The 23,389-nt window shown below is 36.7% G+C and overlaps 5 protein-coding genes across 11 annotated transcripts; 2 read left to right on the plus strand and 3 right to left on the minus strand.

Moving 5' to 3' along the window:
• Nucleotides 1–188: 188 nt before the first annotated feature.
• Nucleotides 189–1,842, minus strand: LOC111454228 (PLASMODESMATA CALLOSE-BINDING PROTEIN 3-like). Its single transcript, XM_023095621.1, has 4 exons — nt 1,605–1,842; nt 1,235–1,474; nt 1,095–1,131; nt 189–684 (listed from the first exon to the last, which is right to left on the minus strand). The coding sequence occupies exons 1-4, from the start codon at nt 1,657–1,659 to the stop codon at nt 405–407; spliced, it is 612 nt and encodes a 203-aa protein (XP_022951389.1). The 5' UTR covers nt 1,660–1,842; the 3' UTR covers nt 189–404.
• A 1,534-nt stretch (nt 1,843–3,376) lies between these two features.
• LOC111454227 (pentatricopeptide repeat-containing protein At1g26460, mitochondrial) lies at nt 3,377–7,806 on the plus strand. 2 transcript variants are annotated; one of them, XM_023095620.1, is made up of 7 exons: nt 3,377–4,233; nt 5,024–5,246; nt 5,326–5,808; nt 6,468–6,674; nt 6,940–7,077; nt 7,171–7,359; nt 7,481–7,806. In XM_023095620.1, exons 1-6 carry the CDS (start codon nt 3,617–3,619, stop codon nt 7,357–7,359), a joined length of 1,857 nt encoding a protein of 618 aa, XP_022951388.1. In that variant the 5' UTR covers nt 3,377–3,616; the 3' UTR covers nt 7,481–7,806. The 2 variants fall into 2 exon arrangements, with proteins under 2 accessions (XP_022951388.1, XP_022951387.1); XM_023095619.1 differs by having other exon boundaries at nt 3,382–4,233; nt 7,496–7,806.
• Nucleotides 7,807–8,398: 592 nt separating this feature from the next.
• On the minus strand, nt 8,399–11,339 carry LOC111454743 (14-3-3-like protein GF14 iota). 2 transcript variants are annotated; one of them, XM_023096267.1, is made up of 7 exons: nt 11,122–11,339; nt 10,327–10,633; nt 9,792–9,879; nt 9,553–9,662; nt 9,324–9,472; nt 8,783–8,829; nt 8,399–8,682 (listed from the first exon to the last, which is right to left on the minus strand). In XM_023096267.1, the coding sequence occupies exons 1-7, from the start codon at nt 11,195–11,197 to the stop codon at nt 8,671–8,673; spliced, it is 789 nt and encodes a 262-aa protein (XP_022952035.1). In that variant the 5' UTR covers nt 11,198–11,339; the 3' UTR covers nt 8,399–8,670. The 2 variants fall into 2 exon arrangements, with proteins under 2 accessions (XP_022952035.1, XP_022952034.1); XM_023096266.1 differs by having other exon boundaries at nt 8,399–8,688; nt 11,122–11,337.
• A 1,007-nt stretch (nt 11,340–12,346) lies between these two features.
• Nucleotides 12,347–17,738, plus strand: LOC111454684 (probable inactive purple acid phosphatase 1). 5 transcript variants are annotated; one of them, XM_023096183.1, is made up of 13 exons: nt 12,347–12,593; nt 12,893–13,085; nt 13,224–13,315; nt 13,427–13,493; nt 13,603–13,725; nt 14,397–14,489; nt 14,680–14,809; nt 14,976–15,057; nt 15,321–15,453; nt 16,005–16,210; nt 16,295–16,420; nt 16,684–16,993; nt 17,205–17,738. In XM_023096183.1, the coding sequence occupies exons 1-13, from the start codon at nt 12,454–12,456 to the stop codon at nt 17,508–17,510; spliced, it is 2,001 nt and encodes a 666-aa protein (XP_022951951.1). In that variant the 5' UTR covers nt 12,347–12,453; the 3' UTR covers nt 17,511–17,738. The 5 variants fall into 5 exon arrangements, with proteins under 5 accessions (XP_022951951.1, XP_022951952.1, XP_022951953.1 ...); XM_023096184.1 differs by having other exon boundaries at nt 12,465–12,593; nt 12,888–13,085; XM_023096185.1 differs by having other exon boundaries at nt 12,475–12,593; nt 12,879–13,085.
• A 195-nt stretch (nt 17,739–17,933) lies between these two features.
• Nucleotides 17,934–23,346, minus strand: LOC111454685 (magnesium transporter MRS2-5). The gene is made up of 7 exons (XM_023096188.1): nt 23,034–23,346; nt 22,196–22,719; nt 20,234–20,304; nt 18,929–19,057; nt 18,518–18,841; nt 18,357–18,404; nt 17,934–18,259 (listed from the first exon to the last, which is right to left on the minus strand). Exons 2-7 carry the CDS (start codon nt 22,536–22,538, stop codon nt 18,029–18,031), a joined length of 1,146 nt encoding a protein of 381 aa, XP_022951956.1. The 5' UTR covers nt 22,539–22,719; nt 23,034–23,346; the 3' UTR covers nt 17,934–18,028.
• Nucleotides 23,347–23,389: the final 43 nt, after the last annotated feature.

The raw sequence follows: 23,389 nt of genomic DNA on the forward strand, positions 1-23,389 counted from the left end.
TATATATATATATATATATATATATATATATATATATATATATATATATATATATATATATATATAATTATTAAAGTTGGGTAGCATGTGTTTTCATTCCATTTTTTGTCCCTTTCCATGTTACCTTCCACTCCCTTCACACACATATATATGATATAAAAACTATATAATAAAATTAAATTAAAATGTTTAACAATAGTAACACATCCCATAAACTTTATTATAAAACAAATTAACAATGAAAAAAGAGCATAATTATTGATTAGTGGTTGCAAAAACCCCCCATTAAATTAAGCAAAATACAGCCTCTAATAGATACACAAAAGGTGAAAAAAAACATCCAAGAGGATCAGGTTCCCATTCCACAAATAAGGAACCATATTCTCCACCCACATCAAACAACATTACAACAAAGATGTCACAATGGCTATGAACAACAACAACATGTTACAGGCTGCTGCTGCAATGGCAGCGCTTCCATCCATGCTACTCCCGCTACCACCGAGCCCGACCCCGCCTGTCGGGCTTATCCCGCCCCCGAACACTGAGGGCGGGGTGATACCTGGGGTCATGGTTGAGGGTGGTGTGATGCCTGGGGTCATGGTTGAGGGTGGTGTTGTTGATGGGTTTGTGATTGTTCCTGGCGTCGTGCCCGGGATGGTGGTCGACGGGGTTCCTGCGTTGCTGAAACAGAGAAGAGGGAAAGGGGTGTTGAATTGTTCATGTCATTGTCACTCATGGAAGCTTTGAAATGGTAAATTTTGTCATTGGATGTAAAAAATAGAAGAACAGCATATAGATAGCATAGAAAGAGACAGTAAAAGTGAAGGATAACTTTTATCTAAACAGGATTAGGTAAGTTTCTAAGGTGAAAAAGATGAACAGCTATGAACAAAGCCAGAAGGGAATTGGATTCTTAAATGAACGCCTTCTTTTATGCTATCAAGCAGCAGATTCTCACTAAAATCAGTTCAAAAAGTTGAGGAAAAGGTAACTTTGAGCAAAGAAACAAATGAAAATGCATGAGTATCAGCCACTTTCCATTAGAGATATGAACAATTCTTGAAAAACTATGAAGAACATGAAGATGGTACCTGGGACTCGAAGGATAAACACACCCAGAAGCTCCAGCTGTTCAAAAAACACAAGAAAAACAAACCCAACAAAGATTAAGCAACAAAAACAAGGCCATTGATGAAGAACATGAGTGAAAAATGATATGAATCAGTGATACCAGGAGGAGACTGGCTAGCCATGGCAGTGCCTGAAAAATCACAGCTCCCTTGGACTTGACCCTTGCGCTGAAAATAGCTATTAACAGCATAGCTACAATGATCCTTGACAGTATTAGGCTGAAAACAAACCCCATTTTGAAGAATTGGAGAACAATCGGCTCCAGCTCCACAAGCATAATCCAGTGACTTTTGAAGGGCTTGGTCGCTTAATCCATCTTTACAAACACAATACGTAGCACCTTATGAAGATTTAAGCCAAGGGTTAGTGAAAATTTTCGATTCCAGATGAAAATCTTCAAGGGGTTTAAGCGATTCATGTGTAAAATTCCATTGAAGTTGCAGAAAAGCTTGAAAGAACAAAAGGGTTACCTGAATGAGAGGTGAAAGCCATGAACATCAAGGAAAAGAACAAGAGAACCGCCATGAATGAACACGAACTCCGAGAGAGAACAGAACAGAGAGCTGTGGCGAAGCAGAGAGAGAGAGAGAGAGAGAGAGGGAAGGGAAATAGAGATTTCTAGTGGGGAAAGAATGTGGAGGCGGTGCCTGTGTGTCTCTATTCACCTTTTTTTTTCCCCTTCTTTTTCTTTCTTTTTCCTTCCATTTCCCTTTTGTTCTATGAGATATTTAGATTCTTTGCATCCAAAAGTAAAACATTATCAGCTAAACAAGAGCTAATTTGGATTATGGGTATGATAATCAGCATAATTTGGAGTTGAAAACTTAGAATTTTGGCTAATGGGTATCAAAATTTGTGGTTTAGAGATTGAAAAACTTCAATTTTGATAGCTAAAAGCTATGAAATTGGTCCATTTTGTTGGTAAAAATGATTGAAATCAAGAACATTAGTGTTGTAAAGCTGGGTTCGCTATCAGAGATGATTAAGAACAGATATCTTTTTGGATCATCCATTAGTGAATGATACCAAGCTTAAGGTAAAATGAAGCCAAAATGATCGATATGGGCAAAGAATGAGGGGAAGGTTTGAAATTTGTGGTTGCTTTGATATCACTTCACTTTATTTTGGGTATCAGTCTTGTAAAGGTGGTTGTGGTGATGAATGGAACGTGGAATTCTATATTCCCTAGGGATTATAAACCCACACATAACTATAAGAACTCGTCTTAAAAAACTAGCTACGGAACTAACATAATGAAAATCGACGAGTATTAAAGCTAGTAAAGCAGTAGCTACGAAAGTTTCGTAAACTACCCGAAGAGCTAAGATTATGGAAAGGAAGCTTTATGAGAAAAAGGAAGAAAAGTATGAAACTTTATCTCGAACGTTCCACGATTTGTCATTTATTTTACCTTGTTGTACATAAAAGCTAGTGGTTTAAACTAATTTTTACGAATGTATGAGAAATAAGTAGCGTGGATTCTTGGTTTGGATCTTGCATACCGTATAAGTATAATATCTGAGTAAAGAAAAGACATGGATGAACTGATACGACATCTAAACGAGAGCAATCATGATGATAAGATGATTAAGAAAGGTTTAAAGGAAATAAAAGTTACTATCTATACCAACAAAGTGCACGTTCCTTTTCGATTGCTCAATCGTGGTTAAGTGTGTTTTACTTTGAGCAATTTTATGTTGGATGACCTCTTAAGTGTGAGGACAAGGCATGTTTAGGGCCACGGAGTGCCAAATCCAAATTCTAAATTTTGAGTATGAGTCGTTACAATACACCTCATAGTCAAGGGATAATTGTGTAAATAATAGAGGGCATAAAAGGAATTTGAAGTCACGATGGGCACCTACTTTAGGACGTGATACCCTACAAGTTACCTTAACAACTATATGTAATAGAATTAAGAAGTTGTTTTCTGAGCATAGTCGAGATGTATGCAAGCTGACCTAGACACTCACTGTTGTTATTAAAAAAAAAAAAAATAATAATAATAATAATAAAAAAAATATATATATATATATAAATAAAATTAATTAATAGTATTTAAAAAAATTATTAAAATATAAAAATTATTAACGAAAGTGAAAGTTCATGGTAAAAAATTAATATAAATTTTGAAATTCAAGGTTAAAAATGATTTTCCCCAAAAAAAAAATGCAATAAATGTTATTTTTACAATGTTTAGGAGAAGAAGATATTTATAAAAGCTATATTTGCAAAACTAACCTTGGTTCTTTGTTTACCAGGACAAGGAGCATGCCTCGGGGAACGGGCACGGGCACGGGCAGTGGGCTATTTGGATATTTAGACTTGAAATTTACCATATTACCCTTTTAAACCTGGACCCCTGTGGATGGCTTTCTTCTCGTCTCTATTGCTCAAAGTGCCAAAACCCTAACTGCTACTGACGCCATTTCTTCTTCCTCCTCACTGTGAAGGCCATTTCTCCAGCTTTGATGCTCCATTCATGGCGTCAAAAATGGCGATTCTCTCTCGAACTCACACTCTAATCAGAAACTCGAACCTCAACAATGTCTGCTCCTTCAAGCCCATCACCACCTTCACATTTCTCTCTCAAGAATCTCAGCTCGCCAATGAACCTGTGGACGTTCCTTCAACTCCACTTCCTCCGAATCCCGCCTCTGGTAGCCCTCTTTACAACGAGAACTGGCGCAATCCAATCCCCAACGCTTCTATGACTCAGTCTCTGATCCCCCTCGGATTCCTTAATCAATCCCCCAGTTCTCGAATTCAAGCATTGTCTCAAACGCTCGATGTCCAGAGCTTGTTGAATGTGTTTGCTGATTGGATGGCTTCCCAGCGCTGGGATGATATGAAGCAGTTGTTTGAGTCTTGGATTCGGTCGCTGGATAAGAATGGCAAGCCTAATAAGCCGGATGTTAATTTGTATAACAATTATTTGAGGGCGAATTTGATGGTCAATGCCACGGCTGGGGAGCTTCTGGATCTAGTGGCCCAAATGGAGGACTATGCGATCTCACCTAACAGTGCATCATTCAATTTAGTATTGAAGGCGATGTACCAAGCTAGGGAGACTGAAGCTGCCGAAAAATTGATTGAACGGTTAGATTTTGAATCATATTCATCATTCAATTTTCAACAGATGTGAAAGTCTTCAACTGCTTTTGTTCCTCTCTGGATTAGCCTCTTTATTATTGCTTGTTCGTTAGGATTTAAAAGTTTTACATTGTTTGGGTGCAGCTTTGATCCTTGTAACTTGAATTATGCTTTGAAGTTACTCATACAAAAATGGGAAGTTTGAAGTCTTGCGAATATAGCGTAGATTGATAATAGTATTTATAGAAGGTCCTTCCTGCAAAACTTGATGATAATAGAATACTGCCGAGTGACAATAATGGTTGTTTCGAGTGAATATCTGCACGAGATTTCAACTTTCAGGGAACATTACCCTATACGTTTAGTTATTGATCTTGATCTCATCCTGTTATTGGAGATTTAACTTGCAGGATTGCAAACTACCAGGCAGAAACATGAATTTAGTTGGCGACCGTGTATGAACTTGTGAAACTCTTCATTGTCATTTCTTTTTGTATGAAAGCTTGTCCTTAGATTTGCACTGCACTTTGCCTGATTTACTATCAAATGCACTCTTTTATAACAGTCGATTCAATTAAGCAGATGTTCTAACATGAGCATAGTTCAACTGCTATAGGGCATGTATCGACCAAAAGGTTAAAGAGATTCAAATCCCCCACTCCATGTATTGTAAAAATAAATTAGCATATGTTCTCTACAAGAATAGCGGCCTTTATCAAAACTAAAGCATTGTTGTCACAAGTTCGCATAGTTTGAATATGGAGCCTTTAAACGTTATTTTCTTTTTTGTTATCAGTATGTTGCAGACAGGAGGAGAGTCAATGCCTGATGATGAATCATATGATTTGGTAATTGGAATGCTGTTGTCAACGGATCAGATTGATGCTGCCTTGAAATATATTGATTTGACCTTAAAATCAGGTCATATGTTGTCGTTGAAAGTGTTCACTGAATGTGTGCGGAGCTGTGTGAAAAAAGGCAGGCTGGACACATTGGTGTCCGTAATTGATAGGTGCAAGGTAATAGATCAGTTCGATTAATGGCTAAGAAAATAGTTTTTTGCTCATTGCTTCATTACTTTTCTTGATGGTGTAACAGGCAACTGTTCAGAATAAAGCTCTTTGCCCAACATGGAACTTGTGTAATTATATTGCTGAAGTAGCAATGCAAGAGGATAATAGTAAACTAGCTTATTATGCTCTCGAATTTATGGCCAGATGGATTGCTCGGGGTGAAAATGCGAGGCCTCCAGTTCATCTTTCAGTGGATGAAGGAATAGTTGTATCTGCTCTTGGAACTGCAGGTAGAACCTACAGCTCTTCTCTTTTAGATGCAGCTTGGGCCATTCTAAAGCGCTCATTGCGACAAAAGAAGGTCCCAAATCCTGAATCTTACCTTGGAAAGATTTATGCTCTTGCATCATTTGGGAATCTGCAGAGGGCCTTTACTACCCTACATGAGTTTGAAGAGGCTTATAGGACTTCTGATGATGGAGCTGCTGAAGAAATGTTTTCCCCATTCACTTCTTTATATCCATTAGTTGTGGCATGCTCTAAGAAGGGTTTTGAGACCCTGGACACGGTATGACCTTTTACCAGTAAAAATTACAGATTTGCAATTTCCATTTTCTGTTTATAAGTAATGTTGTATAAAATCTAATATGGTACATGCATTTTCTTTTTATTGGCCCAGCATTGTTTTTACATTATTCAAAAACAAGAAATGATTGATGCTTTCTGCAAAGTTCTTATATATGACCAGGACATGAAGTGTTTCAGTAAAATTTAATCTTAAATTACTGCTCAAACAACACATTCATATTGTTTCACTTCAGCAGTCTAACTTGAACAATGAACTTTCAGTACCAATATGGAGAGGTGGAGGATAGGTGGAAAATACACTTTTAAGAGTTGAAAGATTAAAAATTGCAGTAGCTTTCTTTGACAGTGCCATGTATGGGCTCTTATCGATAATAAATTATGTGGTGGGAGATCGAGAAGAATATTAACTATGATAACTACGATAAAAGCCAACCAAAGGTACATGTAGTGCAATTGTCTCGCTCACATGACATGCACTTAAAAGGTTTATGTGATGTGTTTCATTACTATATGCCTAGCATGCTTCCTTTCTTGAAATGTGATATTCATTAACTAAATTTAGAAGTTCATGGTAGCCGAGTGGTTTTATTTCCTTTAATTCATCAGAGTTACCATTCTAATATTCTCTCCTTTTGTTAGGTTTATTTTCAACTGGAAAACTTGAGCCGTGCAGATCCTCCTTACAAGTCTGTTGCTGCATTGAATTGTGTGATTTTAGGCTGTGCAAATATATGGGACCTCGATCGTGCTTACCAAACATTTGAAGCAATTAGTTCCAGCTTTGGTTTGACCCCCGATATCCATTCATACAACGCTCTGATGTACGCATTTGGAAAGCTTAAGAAGGTCAGTCTTTAACCTTTTATGTACCCCTCCACGCACATAGACACGTATAATTAACTGCTGAGATTCCATGGACTGGACCAATGTTTGATGGATGAAAAAAAGATTAACAAGCATTGTTTACGGGTTCAATTTCTATGATTTTGGTGCAAGGGGTACCGTATGCATAGTGAAGCATTACATATTCTCTACATGTTCTTATGGACATGACACTTATTTTGACCATATAAACTGAAATTTTTGCTGACTTACTATGGCCACTTTGTAGACATTTGAAGCTGCAAGGGTGTTTGAACATTTAGTAAGTTTGGGCGTCAAACCAAATGCAACATCTTATTCATTGCTTGTCGATGCTCATCTCATTAACCGAGATCCCAAATCTGCTCTCTCTGTAATTGATGATATGGTAAAAGCGTTGTTTTAATTAACTTGTATATATTTGTATATTTGTGTTTCCTTTCATGATGGTGCTAATTACATCACAAAACATTCTTGGAAGGTTATTGCTGGATTTGCACCTTCAAAACAAATGCTGAAAAAGGTGAGGAGGCGATGTATTCGAGAGATGGATTACGATAGTAATGATCGGGTGGATTACCAGGCCAAAAGTTTCAAAATTCGAATGGGAACAGAGAATCGCAGGGATATGCTGTTCAATCTCGACTTCGGCACCAATTATGTTGCATAGGTAACTGCTACAGCAGAAACAATATGCGCAAACAAAATAATCCAAACATAATCATCATCTTCTTAACTAAAAGCTTAAGAATGGTGCACTTTACGGGAATTTTAAAGTTGATCAAATTTAGTTTGATATTTTGCAGGGGTACATTCCTACTTGGAAAATCTGAGCTCTGCACTAATTGGTATGCCAAGCCTGCCAAAGTTTCTCTTCATAAAGAAATGTTGTCCTATATTTGTACATTACTAGTCTACGAATTTTAATCTTGGCGGGATGAATGTTAGGATTATGCCTTTTTTCCCCCATTTTAGATTCTAATATATTTGTTTGATGTCTTCTGAGGAAATTAGAGAAGCAAAACTTAGTTCAGTAGTTTTGATTTTGGTGAATAATATGGCCAACTCGAATTAATGATTATGCCTTGGTCAGCAGTTTTCGACCTTTCGATGACGATATGTAGTGCTGAGTTTTCTGAATGGGCTGTGTCTTGCAGGACAAAATGCATACAATAGTTTTCGTTTTTTCACTTGGTAACAGGGTAGGAACTGAAGCTAGAGCCAGAACGGTGCCTAGTGCTATTAGTTCTAGGAGTAGTTTTTGTGTAAATGGTAATTTTCTTTAGTTACGGATGAAATCATTTAAGCTACAAATTGCAGGCCAAATTGTCTCTTGGATTGTGCCCCCAAGTTAGTCAATCGCTTACTAGTTTAAGTACGGGAGAATGTTGGGAGAGAATGTCACAATCTTTCGGGTTACTTTTTTCGAATTTTGAGCCGGACAAAAGATCGTATTAAATGAAGGGCTAAATATTTCAAAGGGTACTAAATCATGATTTAAGGTCTTTTTTAGTCCTTAATTTTTGTAAAATTTCAATTTCACCCCTAATAAGTTAGGCAATATTAATTAGGCCCTTCCATTAAGGTCTATCTTCATTCTTAAAACTTTTCATGGTGTCTAATAGATTTTAAACTTTTAATTTCATGTCTAATTAGCTTGACAGTGTCTAATAGATGATAAGTATGTGGATATATTTGATACTATCATATTACAATAATAGAGATAAGATATGATAGTTATGATTCAATTATCCACTTAATTTTACGAATCAACAACATGAAAGAAGAGGTGAATTTGAATTTGAACTTGAAACAAAAGCTTGGCAAAAAAAAAAAAAACTCCAGCTTCAGTTGGATCAAATGAATACAAAAAACGCCGCAAGAAATCTGATAGTGCAGTCCAATCCCACACCGTAGAGCTATTCTTTAAATTCTCTTTGGAAAGAAATCCGATCTCCAGATGATGTGTAGAGGGGCTCTCTCATTTCGCTTGCTGGGGCTAAGTAATGAACCAGTTTGAAGTCATCAAGAGTAATAGAAAGTAGAAACTGAATTTATAAGATTGAAACAGGAAAGGACTTCAAATGACTTACCTCAGGTTCAACAGGCTTGGAATCCTCAGCTTTGACGTTCTCTTCACCTGATGTCGTTCATAAATTAGTAGATGTGCAACAACAGATGAAATTTTTATCAGATAGAGACAGTACGAGAAATTCTCAAATGCAGCATTTTTTTTACAATACCCGTGCAAGTGACCCGGGTGTAGATTACGTGCACCTTGACTATTCTCATGAGATAATCATCTAACCCTACTATATTTAGTTGCCAAGATAACTACATGTTTTTTTAATATCCGTGATGGGTAGATTTTTTTGCACCTTGACTATTCTCATGAGATAATCATCTAACCCTATTAGTTGCCAAGATAATTGGTATGATCTTAAATTCTAGGTCGATTGACCGCTTGACCCATTCTCTGGTTGTTAACGACTAGGCCAACCAATAATGGTTAAATTCAGCATTTAAGTGTTATATGAGAATCAACAAAAAACTGTGGATGGCAGATCCTGAACAATATGCTATGTATATGGACAAACAATAAGATATTACTCTAGAATCAATTATGACATATACCGCCGTCTTCAGGCAAATCTGAGGTCCAGAGGGTGAGGTTGTCTCTCAACAGTTGCATGATTAGAGTGCTGTCCTTGTATGATTCCTCACTCAAGGTATCCAACTCTGCAATTGCCTCATCAAAAGCTTGTTTAGCTAAATGGCAAGCTCTGCAAGAAGAATCTCATTACATTACGAGGGTAAAGGTTTTCAATCTAATACGATAACTGAAAACTAGGCTTAATAATACCTCTCAGGAGAATTCATAATCTCGTAGTAGAAGACAGAAAAATTGAGAGCAAGGCCAAGCCGGATGGGGTGGGTTGATGGGAGTTCAGTATTCGCAGTGCTTGAGGCAGCCTGTTACAAAAATGGCAATAGGGCACCTCAAATAATTGCAGAGGAGGCAATGTTTTAATCTAGAAGAAGCAAACAGTTATTGTTTTGTATTTCTAATGTGAGCTTGAATGTTATAGAGAAAATAAATGCCTCATATCCCTTCAATGACTGATCAGCAGCTTCTTTTCTATCTTGATCTGTCTTGAACTCAGCAAGATAGCGAAAGTAGTCACCTTTCCTGAAATCATGCATGCTATGACATGTAACTACAAACAGCATACTAATATTTGTTAAAAAAACACATTATGATCATATTTGTACACATTACATATACTATTACAGAAAAGGATGGACAAGATAACAGAAACATCAATCAATATTCACCATCAACCTATCTATGGCCTATCTCACAGATTTTAAGAATGAATTAAAACAGATAACCCCAACATTAGGATCTGTAAAGTCTCCTCGTGGTATACAGGGTGGGATCAAAAGCCACTGATATCCCAAAAAGAAATACAGGAAAACAGAAATCCATTGGTATTAAACCTGTATCATTTGGATTCGGAGTATAACAAGCCGTTCTTTTGTTTCTTTCTAGGTTCCAAACATATAAATTACTCACCCAATGAGGAAAAATATGCTGAGCGTCAAAGTTGAAATTAATAGTAACAAAACAACTCACATCTTGTAGTAGAAGACAGTGGCTTCTGCAGAGGACGAATGGGGGATTAGATGCTTGTCTATGATAGAGAGAATATCACCACAAATCTTTGAAAGTTCCTCCTCTACTTTCTGGCGGTAACCCTTTATCAATTTTACAATGCCTTCATTTCCCTTGGTCTCCTCTTTCTGCTCAATTGAAGACATGATGCGCCAAGAGGCTCGTCGTGCACCTATGACATTTTTGTACCCGACAGAAAGAAGGTTCCTCTCCTCCACAGTTAGTTCGAGATCAAGCTTTGCAATATTCTTCATACACTCAACCATTTCTGCATCATCGGATGAATGAATCAACTCCATAAAGAAAAAAATTCCACCTCACAGATATGAAACATCCTCAAATTACTCAAAGAAATCAACGAGGCATCAGATAAATATTGAGCATCTAACACAGCGATCATGCAGAAGATCCAATAATTGATAACTTTTCTCAAGCACAAAAGCGAAGCAAGAGGTCGAAATCAATTATCATTTCAACAACAAAAATTCGGTATCAGAAGCAATGCCGAACGCTAAGATAATCGTACAGGAAACAAAGAACCTAGAAACCAACATCAACAATTTTCCATCCACATTTCCAAACACAAATCACAATCCAGACCAAAACAACAGATCATTCCCTACATATTCATAAATCGCACCTCAAAAGCAAAAAGAACACAACACGGAAAAACAAACAGAATCAAAAATCGAAAAGAACACAAAACAAATTAGAAAAACAATGCAGCAGAAGTAGAAAAGCAAATAGCGACCATACCGTCATAGCGCTCTGCCTGCTCGGCGAGCTTGGCCAAGTAGACCTGTGTCTCTCTCTCCTTCTCGGACGAAGACATGGTTTCAGAAAGCTGCAAAAATGGAGCAGAAATGCGAAAAAGACAGAGACAACCAGAGGAAAAGGAAAGAAGAATAAGCGAATATAGAAAGCAAGAGGGAATGGGCAGAAACTAAACTGAATCTGAACCGTTGGATTCGTTTGGGAGTGGTGGTTTGGTTGATGCGCGAAAATTGTGGTTTGCCCTTCAAATTTTTATTTATAATTTCTTCTTCTTTTCCATAATTTTATTTTATTTATTATAAATAATGCAATTTAAATAAATAAAACAAATAAAATGAAGAAAAAAAAAAGAAGTCAAAAATAGATTAGCTAGGCCCGTGTCCACGAGTGACTTGATGAAATCCGCTCGTGATTGCAACACGTGATAACAAAAATCTGATAGTTAAGTGCTAAAAACTCAGTATTTCAAGTACTAGTTGTATGCTGACTCGTGTATGTGGTTCACCCGTTAGGTTTGGAATTTATGTGTAGCCCCGACCCACTCTCTCGACCTTTTTCATATTTTTTCCTTCAATCTTGGTTGTCACTGTTGTTGAGGAACACTATTGACAATTTTTTCGTCCATTTATCTTTCATTTATATATATATATATATTTTTATATAGAAAAAAATAAAAAATTTAACATTTGAATTATTTAAAAAGGGAAAATAAAATAAAAACTTTTGCAATAGCTTTTCTTAAAAGGAATGTATTCATTAAAACAACAAATCATTTTTTCTAAATCTTGTTTGTCACGCGTAATGATGACAGCCGTGGTCATTTTAACATTAAAAATATTAAATATTTATATTTTAAATTTATCACATAATTATCTATTTAATTAATTTTAAGAGTTATGAGAAGTATATGAACTAAAATTAAATATTTAAAAGATGTAAATTTAAATAAAATATTCAATTTTAGAATATTTTTAATTTTATTACATAAGTTAATTATTTTTATTTGCAAAATTAGTGGGAATTTGTAATAACACTAAATAAAAAATTCAACTTTTTATTTATTTATTAAAAATTTAACCTTTTTATTTTTAAAAACAGTTATTAACTTTTTTAAAAGAGAAAATTATTACAATTTAATTATCTTAATTTGCACGTAAATGGTAAAACGGTGGGTTATGGTATGTGACAAGTTTGACCGACGGCGTCAACTCTCCGGCGACCAGAAGTCTCGCAATTATAGTGTAAGAACAGGAGATAACCGGAATCTTCTTGCAAGATTCCTCACACCTTTCGATTATTTAAAGCTCTTCACTAATGGCTGTTTCTCATCATCCGCTACAACTGAATTCGAATTTGAAGGAGCCGCTCTGTCGTCGACAATGGACAGTTTCTAGCACCTCCAAAGTTTTGTCAAAATTCGAACTCCGATCCTTTTCAGCTTCGTTCTTCTGCAGGTACTTATTGATCGGTTTTCTTAAACCATATCTAATTTCGATATGGAGTATGATTTTTGAGTTCGCTTCTTGAGTGATTAGCTAAGTGCTCGAGAGCTTGGTTTCAAGTGGAGGAGATTGTTTTTTGTACCGATTTACTGCTTTGTAAGGATGAGGTTTACTTGCAGTTTTTACTGACTTTTTTCCGGTCATGTTGATCTGTTCTCCACTTACTTTCATTGATTTGCACAATTTATATCGTCATTTTTGGTAAGGAGTTTGCTAAAATCTTCTTACCGATTTGATTTCTGGTGTTTTGGTTCAGTTCAGATATCGGTTGTGATGAGACGCTTGGAATTTCTCTGCCTGGGAATATTATGGATTCTAGCGGCACTGCAACAAGTCAAATCACATGGAAGCCATCCTTTCTCGAAAATTGCCATTCATAAATCTACATTCGCTCTTAATGAAAATGCTGGTGTTAAAGCCTCTCCATCTGTTCTTGGATTGAAGGCAAGCTTCAATGCCCTATGGTTTGGTCTAATTCAGTGCTGATCGTGTTTTTAACTCTATAGAAACGCCAATCTTGGAAGCTAATATGTATTTGTTTAGAACTTGTTTTTGATTTAGAAAGTTTGTTTTCTGTTGCAGGGCGAGAATACAGAATGGGTTACATTGAAGTATAGTTCTCCAAACCCGTCCTCTGATGATTGGATTGGAGTATTTTCTCCAGCCAATTTCAGGTTATCTGCATTGGTTTCAATCTTGAGTTTCTTTAAAGCATTTTTGTGTTTATTTCATGCTAGTATGATTGTTTCATTGATGGAATGCAAACTTTTGTTATTCCATTTCAGTTCTTCTTCCTGCCCTATGGATAATCCAAGAGTGTATCCACCATTATTGTGTTCTGCACCTATCAAGGTTAATTCCACTTGATTTTTAAGTTGTTTCATGAATTTCGTCTATATTTAGCCTCTCTCTGCAGCGTAGAGAGTTCAATAGCCAACTAATTATATGAAGTTTATTGCAGTTTCTGTATGCCAATTACACAAATCCCAAGTACAAAACTACTGGACGAGGGCTTTTGAAACTTCAGCTGATAAACCAGAGATCCGACTTCTCGTTCGCATTATTTTCTGGTGGTTTAGCAAAAGTATGCTGATTTTTTTTTTTTTTTTTTTTTTTTTTTGGTTTCATTCACTTCATGTATTCAAAATATCTATGGACAATAAATTTGATACCAACAAAAAGTTTTTTTTAAAACATTCCTGTGTTGTTTGATCTTATCCATTCATTTTCTGCTTGACTGCTTTTAGGATTGTGTTCTGAACTCTTGCACTATCACGCAAATGTAAGCTCACAAGCCAGAACTTACAGTGAATAATACTTGCCATTATCAATGAGGACCCAACTATTATGACCTTTTTACTTCTGGGATTTGTTTTCTTGCTTTTCCCCTCTCCTTGGAATTGAGCCTCCCAAGTGAATAATACCTATCCTATCATTGTGATGATAGATGTTTATGTGTTATGAACATCTAGGGTTAGTATTTAAAATTATTTAAGTTGGCCATGGCATATTGTTGTATCTTTTAGAATCAACCTTCCTATCAAGTTGGTTTAGTTGTCGTATCAGTGTGCATAGACCCGACAGTTTGTCTCATGCACCGAACAATGTTATCATATCAACATACAATCATCTGTGTTAGCTAATTTCACTTGCTTTCTTCTTTATAAATATTCATAATTGAACTTAACCTTGGCAAACGTTTTGGTGAGTTTGTTTGCATACATTTTATCTTATTCATTCCCTTTTCATATTTAGCCGAAGGTGGTGGCAATATCAAACCGAGTAACTTTTGCAAATCCTGATGCACCACTTTACCCACGCTTGGCACAAGGAAAAGATTGGAATGAAGTAAGTATAAGCTAGCAATTGCGTTCACATAACTGGTTTTCTAGGTTATTTTTAGTGAATAGATAAATTTTCAACCAAGCATTAGTTTCCCTTAGTTTACCAGCTCTTGAGGTTTGTGATAATCGCTCGTGCTTTTGATTTGTTAGTTAAATCTATATGAAGATGATATGGTTTAACCGTTGATACTCAGATGACTGTAACATGGACAAGTGGATACGGAATTGATGAGGCTGAACCTTTGGTTGAGTGGAGCCAAAATGGAAAAGACCTTATGCGATCCCCAGCGGGCACACTGACTTTTGATCGTAACAGCATGTGTGGTATGTAAATTCCTTAAATATAGATCTGCTACAGCTATTTATAAGAGATATGCTACATTTCCCTGCCAAACAGTAGTTTAGTAGCTGCTGCTCAATTCCTATTGTCGTATTATTTTCTGATCTCATGTTTTTTAAAGGCGTTTCATCTCATAGATTATCTTTTTAGGTGCACCTGCAAGGACAGTGGGATGGCGGGACCCTGGATTTATACACACCAGTTTTCTCAAGGAATTGTGGCCCAATAATGAGTAAGCTATATGAATCCCAAATTTTTGTTCGTAGCTATATGTAGATCATCCCGTTAAACAGCTCCAAATGTAATAGGATATTTAAGATTATTTATACCGTTGATATGCATATGAACGTTACGCTGTTAGGATCCCATTTATAGGAAAGCAACCCAAAAACTATATTGAAATATCAAAAAGAAATTACAACATAACAATAGCCTTTTGAGAGGGTGGCTATTCAGACTTCTGACTGCTAATATCTTTTGTACTCTTTACTGTAGGTATACATACAAATTGGGACATAGATTAACCAATGGCTCATATATTTGGAGCTCGACATATAAGTTCAGAGCCCCGCCTTATCCTGGTCAAAATTCGTTACAAAGAGTTGTTATTTTTGGTGACATGGGAAAGGTTTGGACCCTTTGCTGGATTCTTACATTTACAAACCCATGAACCATAATTATGATATGAACTCACTGAGATGAAGAACTTTTTTTGGTAATTTCTTAGCATACAAACGATCGAGTAAATGTTTCCTAAATTATGGTATGGACATAGCTACAGAATGGCATGTAGCTTTTCAGAAAGGAAGACACAATCATGTGAAGAACATTTACACACACTCACACAGTTAGACATAGAAGTTTGACTCCTCAACTATTTGATTTAATTAAAATCATAAAAAAGTTATTTATGAAAAAAAAAAAAAGCTATCTACGAATTTCTGAATGCTGCAACATCTTACAGCAAAGGTTCATAGTTAAATTCAAATTAAGTATGTTCAATAGTTCATTCATTTATATGCTTAAAAAACAAGTTCAAACAAAATGTTTTATAGCAACGATAATTATATTTGCACATCCAAAAGTTGCTTTTCTGGCAAACATAATTGTTTCATTTAGCTCATGACCATTGACCATATAAAGACTTTGGAACTTACCTTTATGTAATATACTGCACAGGATGAAGCTGATGGCTCTAATGAATTCAACGATTTCCAGCATGGCTCTCTCAATACTACTAGAACGCTTATACAAGATTTGAAAAATATTGATATCGTTTTCCACATTGGAGATATATGTTATGCGAATGGATATCTTTCTCAGTGGGATCAGTTCACTGCACAAATTGGGCCAATTGCATCAACAGTGCCTTACATGATTGCTAGGTACTTCCTCCCTAATTGACTTACACATTGTCTGGCAGTTAGCTTTTCTTGTTTGTTTTATCAACTGATCATATGTTGTTTTAGTGGTAACCATGAGCGTGACTGGCCAGGGAGTGGATCCTTCTATGACACCATGGATTCAGGGGGAGAATGTGGTGTAGTGGCTCAAAATATGTTCTATGTCCCTGCTGAGAATCGGGAAAAGTTTTGGTAATGAAGCTTGTTTTGATAACTTCCGACTAGATTTAATTTGATTTCACTGATATTTTAGTGTTGCTTGTAGAGCTGCTCTTTTAATATGCCTGTTCACACCGTAGAACAATATTCTCTGAAACCTTATCTCCTAACATTTGATTATGTAAAGCAAAAAATATAATTATGGCTTTATGAACACATATTTGTTCCAGATTTTCATTGTTCTCTAGATTTTAATGAACAATTCCTCAGTTGAACGTATATACCTATTACATCAGGTATGTCTCAGACTATGGTATGTTTCGCTTCTGCGTTGCCAACACAGAGCTTGACTGGAGAGAGGGAACAGAACAATATAAGTTCATAGAGCACTGTCTAGCATCTGTTGATAGGCAAAAGCAGCCATGGCTAATTTTTCTGGCACATCGTGTGTTGGGTTACTCTTCTTGCACATTTTATGCTGAGCAAGGGTCATCTTCAGAACCAATGGGCCGTGAGAGCCTTCAAAGTCTCTGGCAGAAATATAAGGTTGATCTCGCTATATATGGCCATGTGCATAGTTACGAGAGAACATGTCCCATCTACCAGGTATTCTTAAATTTTGTTGCAATAATTTCTTTTTCCCCATGTTGCCTTTGTTTAACTATGAAATATACATGTATTAGTTCTAATTTTCGCGAAAATTTGATAGTAGTGTTCATGTGACCATATAGATCTTAGTTATAAATTCCAGACTATATAGTAAGTACAATCATCAACATGCAATAAGCTAATGCATTGCCTTCCATTTCTTGCACAGAATATTTGTACCAACGATGAGAAACACTACTATAAGGGCGCCTTGAATGGAACAATTCATGTCGTTGCTGGTGGTGGAGGTGCAAGCCTTTCACCATTTATCACACTCCAAACAAAATGGAGTATTTACAGAGATTATGATTATGGATTTGTCAAGCTTACTGCATTTGACCATTCAAACCTTTTGTTTGAGTACAAGAAGAGTAGTGATGGAAGGGTTTATGATTCTTTCAGACTATCAAGGGATTATAGGGACATTTTAGCCTGTGCAGTTGATAGTTGCCCCAGCACGACACTGGCTTCGTAACACGGTGTTCGACCATGCAACGAATGGTACAAGTTCTCTCTGCTTATTGTTTGGTGCATTAGGCTGTATCGTCATCTACATATTACCAATATTAAGCCTTTTTAGCAGGTTTCGTCTAGCCGAACGAACCGATGCTTTCATGTATGCATAAAATCATATGCAAGACACACAGCAACTATTTATTATCGGATGAAATGTCATTTTTCTGTCTTTGTTTCTGCCATGAAAGCTCTATCTATTGATATTTCAGATATCTTGTTTTGAATGATTGACTTCTTACTGAATGGAGTGGAGAAAGTTGAGTGATGGTATTGATTTTTAGGAGATGTTTGTAATAGTTTAATAAATTCGGGTGTGCTAAATCTAAAGTTGGAAAACTCGAGTTTACCCGACCTATTTTGCTGGGTACTTGTGAATTATAAATTGCATGTCAAATTGAGCATAACTCAACGATCTATATATATTCATTTTGCATTCATTTTGCATAGAGGTACAAAGAGGTACATACTGCAGCTCAATTACAATGGGAAGATTTTCTTGTACCTAAAATAGAATAGAAAAGAGATAAACACAAGGCCACAGGCAATCAAGGTCAAGTAAACTATCCACTGGAAAGAAGTCGGATGCTCGAAGACATCGTCGGAAAAATTCATGCCGAAAACTGCAGTTAACGCTGCAAACATCGTAGCCAAGAACGTAGCTGCAGTGAAAAGCACCTGGAATTGTATCAGCTGGTTCTGAACGTTGCCCTGTTAATCCACAAAGAAAGAAGCTTCCCATTGCATTCATTCTTGCATTTCCATGTGATTAACTAACCATAAAGCATCTTAGAAATCACAGAATTACCAGTTTAATGTTGATCAGATCTTCTGTGTCATCTATAGATTCTTTGAGCTGCATAATTCATCAAAAACGTTTCAATTTCAGCACGTTTGAATGTCGTTTTCTAAGCGCTCTCACTGATACGCTGCTATACAAGAACCTAAAGAAATGAAAATATTTCATACCGATAACAATTTACTGAGCATGTCGTCAATAACCACGAAGTACGCCTCGAGCAGCATCTCCAATTGTTCGACGTTATCACCACCGTTTGATGAACTCATCAAGCTGCTCGAGTTTACAATACTGCTAAAAGCCCTTTGTAATTTATAAGATCCATTGGTCGAACCCACTGGTGAAACAGGAGCAGATTTTGGTTTCCCGAAGAAACTAGTTTCGAGATACAAGTTACTTCGGATGTTCGCCTCCAATCTTTGTTTCTTTTCTGTCAGAAACATCTCTGCCATATCCCCATCATCGTCCATCAGATGCTCGACTTCATCACGAACCTGATATTTGACACGAAATGATAATATATAATGCAACGACGCGAAAAAACGTAGTTGCAAAAGATTACAAAGTTCCGGGATACTTACCTTTTGCACTTGTTGAGTCAAGGACAGAAGGTTGCCTTTAAATCTTCGAACTCTTTCGAGATTAAGCGTGTTTATTGAAGACGCTAAAGCATCCAGTAGAGGGTATATCTCGATTTCCATCCCCTTCATCTGTCGAGCCGAAGAAGATAAAGCAGTTCAAAGACCAGCTAACACAACAGTAAGAATTGTTTCGAATATGGATTCCTAACTTAGAAGTACATAACAGTAGCTCTAAGTCAGCATAAACCAGTAATGGCTGTTGCCAGAGATTATGGTGATACGTGTTTATTTAGTATCGGACCATCCATAACAGTCATATCCATTTTACTGAGCTATCCATTAATTCCTTTTGGTTATTGCCTTGTTTTAGTAGATCTGCATATAGGTGTGTTCTTTTACGGATTGTCGTTCCAAGTCTGGCTCCCATCGGACTACATCGACACCATTCTCCGCCATTTTTGCTTTTTTTAATGATCAAAGGAAATACCAAAGGTCCTTGGTTCGACCTCCTAATGAGAATTAAGGTCTTTGCGTGAGCATCTCATCCCCAAGACTTGCTTGCTCCATATGGAGTGCCCCGTGGTTCCTCGAGTGCCAGCTGCAGAGAGTAATGCCACTAACTAGGGGGCTATTGGCCACTAACCACTCGCTCACTGGTCGCTCGGACTCCACGTTTCAAGCTCGTTATCCTGCTGGCATAACAATGGGCTGTCCAAAGGAGTGAGTGAAGATTTAGGTCCTCTATATGCTCTTAGATGAAAGGAGTATTCACTCTCATATTTAAAACCTAAAACTCGGTTCCTTTCCTTGGTGTACACGGGTTGGGTTGGAAAAATCTTTTGAACCAATTCAAAATTTAAAATTGGTTGGGTTGGTGACACAAACAACCCGACCCGAATAGAGTTCCAACTCAATTCAACCCAACCCTCTATTTTCAGATTACATTAACAACTAAAATCTTGTAAAATTCAAATATCAAACATGCACAAGTCACACATCACTAACATCAATTACAAACGTTAGACTTAATCTTTTTACAAGTAGGATACGGGTTAGGTTGTAACCCTATTTTCGGGTTGGTTGGGTTGACCCGACCAAAAAATGTCAACCCATAAACCGAACTTGAATTTTGAACCCAACCCAAACCAAAAAAAGAAAAAAACGAACTCAACCCAACTTTTATGGTTTCGGTTGGGTAGTCCAGATTGGTCGGATTACGGGGTCAGAGCAATACCAAAAATATACCAGATTGAATATTTAGCTGATATCAATGTACACATGCAATGGTAGCAGCGAGAGAGATACCTGAGTGTCAAGAAATGAACAAGTAAGTTCCAGCGCCAGCTCCAGTGCCCTAAATTCAAAGGGCAAATCATCTGTACAAATTGGGAAGTATCATCATAAGCAGCTACAACTACGACACTCTTTTTTCATTCTTTCAACAGAGCATTTGGTGGCGGTTCAACACACAAAAACAATACAAGCTGTGTTTTACTAAGCAGCTAAAAAAGGCCATAAGTTACCACCAACTGAACATAACCCATATATTTAATCTTAGTATTAGTGTAATAAATTCACCATGATTAGTCCGGGAGGTAAGTGTGAGATCTCACGTCGGTTGGAGAGGGGAACGAAACATTCCTTATAGGGTGTGGAAATCTCTCTCTAATAGACGCGTTTTAAAGACAATATTTGCTGGTGGTGAGCTTGGGCTATTACAAATGGTATTAGAGCTAGACACCGAGCAATGTGCCAGCGAGGACGCTGGCCCCCAAGAGGGGTGGATTGTGAGATCCCACATCGGTTGGAGAGGAGAACAAAGCATTCCTTATAAGGGTGTGGAAACCTCTCCCTAACCTACACGTTTTAAAACTATAACGGCCTAGGTCCACTGCTAGCAGATATTGTCTTCTTTGGGCTTTCTCTTTCAGGTGTCCTCTTTGGGTTTTCTCTTTCGAGTTTTCCTCAAGGTTTTTAAAATGCGTCAAAGGTTTCCACATCCTTATAAAGGGTGTTTTGTTCTTCTCCCCAACCAATGTGGGATTCTCACAAAAACTGTGAGGCTAACAGCGATATGTAACGGGCCAAAGCGAACAATATTTGCTAGCGGTGGGCTTGGACTGTTACAAGAACTTAGCTTCATTGAGAAAGATGAAAGAATATACAAGAGCATACAAAAAACAAGCCAACAAATGAAGTCGCAACACTAACTACAAGAATGGACTCCAATCTGAAAGAACGAGACCAAGTTGCCAATGACGGTTTGCCCGACACCCATTAATTTGTTCTTACTAGGAAAGTAGGAACATTTTTTCATTCTTCTAACCTACGTTCCTTCCAAATACAGTCTCTTTTTATTTGTTCATTAAAGGAAAGAGATGTTAGGATCACACAACAACGCACACAATCAATCTAGATGAAAAGAAAATACAGAGTAGAAATATTGGCAAAAGGTTTATATTGATGACTTGGTATGTACAATATAGAGAAAAATTAACACTCTATATATATGATCCAGTTTACTTTGTATAGATTTACCAGATATAACCATCTACCATAGGTTGACCAGATATAACCATCTACCATATATCTCAGAATATATATATATATATAATTCAGTTTACTATGTATAGGTTTATCAGATATAACTATCTACCATATATAGTTTTATATGAGAATATATATATAATTCAGTTTATATATATATAGGTTTACCAGATATAACCATCTACCATATATATATATATATATATATGATTCAATTTACTATATTTACCAATATATAACAATAATTTTACCCCTACCATATATATACCTTTACTATACATAGTTTTACTATGTATAAGAGAGCGTTCATAACCGAACAAAAGGCCTAAAGGGAATTTTTGAAGTCTATGAACTATAAACCATTTTTAATCAGTATTAACTTTTATTCATTTTTGTTAAAAAAAAAAATTATATTGTTTTCGAATAACAAGTATCGGGGCCGACACCTTGCCATTGTGTGTCGAGGATGTATTTTTCGTAACATTGTCCTAATAACCAAAGTCCACTAATCTTCTAGAGGCATCACCACTCCTAAGGCAAAGACAGAAAAGGGTCTCATGCTATTAAGTTATCGAACCGAACGGTCGAACCTACGACCAGCTCGCCTCTCGGGGAGTAAACCGTATACTTATTGTTTCAAACACTATAACCAAACTATCCTATAAATGAGATGCTTGATAACCAAATCACAATGTATTGCTGTAAAACATAATTCTTTACCTGATTGATCTTTACTTGCATGGAGACGCTTGCACAGCTCTGCCTTGTACTGAGCAGCACATCCATCTAAGGAGTTCATCAGAATCACCTCATCAGCTGTGATTATACACCGAATTTGCTCGAGACTGACAACGATCGCCTTCTCCCTCCCGAGAATTGTGGACGGGCAAAGGAAGAGCGGATCCAAAAGTCGCATATCTCTTGAAGGTAAAGAACAATGCCTCATTATAGTAGCCTTCTCAAGCTCCAAAACCTCTGAGTTCCCTTCCTGATCAATCTTTATCCAAGAACGATTCCCATGACCTCTCTTCTTTACCCCAATATTGTTCATATCCTTCTGCATCAAGAACTCAGCAATGATTCAAAAGCGTGGATTTGGAATAGTAAACAACGATCCTCGTGAAGCGTCCATCGGATATCGATAGCGAAGGGTCGAAAAGTTAAGTAGCTAATGCCTCAAATTGCTGGAAACTTTGAAAATAAACTTAAGGAATCATGAAAGTGTTCTTGAAAAGCCAAGATTCCTACAGGAAAAGGCTGAATTACATCACTAACATTGAGATTAATAACATAAAAGTTAGGGAAATACAAGATTGAGCATGAAGAATTAAGGTTATGATAAACAAACTCAACCAAATGGACGGTATTAGAAAGAGTGAGGCTAGGTCTAAATTATTCTGAAAACCCACAAAGAAAGGAACAAAATAGAGCTCATCCATTCGACAAGAAGAATCGAGTTAAAGAAGCTCATCCTGGGAAACTACGAACATGATCTTCAGCTAAACGGTGGAATGAAACAAAACCCAGATAAAAGCAGCGGAAAAGGAAGGGAACTGACCTGTTTTTGGCATAATTATGAGAATGAAAACGCTTGAATCGACATAACAAAGAGACCCAGATGCAGAAATGGAAGAACAACAAGAAATTTCAGATTCAGAAGGTGGGCGATGAGTGGACTGATGTTGAACAGCGGAGACCGATAATGAAAGGTGCTAAGGGATGGCGATTAGGGTGGTTTCGGGACTTAAATTGTGGTTTAATCTACACATAATCCCATAATTTTGGTTCTCATTCTTTGCAATGTTTTCGTGTTCCTGTTGAATTGTAAAATTATGGTGTATGAATGCATTGTTCCAACTTACCACCCAAGTGAAAGGTATCAAAAAGAAATTATTGGAATTAAAAGTAAAATCC

This window comes from Cucurbita moschata, unplaced genomic scaffold (genome assembly GCF_002738365.1).
Source record: "Cucurbita moschata cultivar Rifu unplaced genomic scaffold, Cmos_1.0 Cmo_Scf00016, whole genome shotgun sequence".
In the NCBI taxonomy this organism is placed as follows: domain Eukaryota; kingdom Viridiplantae; phylum Streptophyta; class Magnoliopsida; order Cucurbitales; family Cucurbitaceae; genus Cucurbita; species Cucurbita moschata.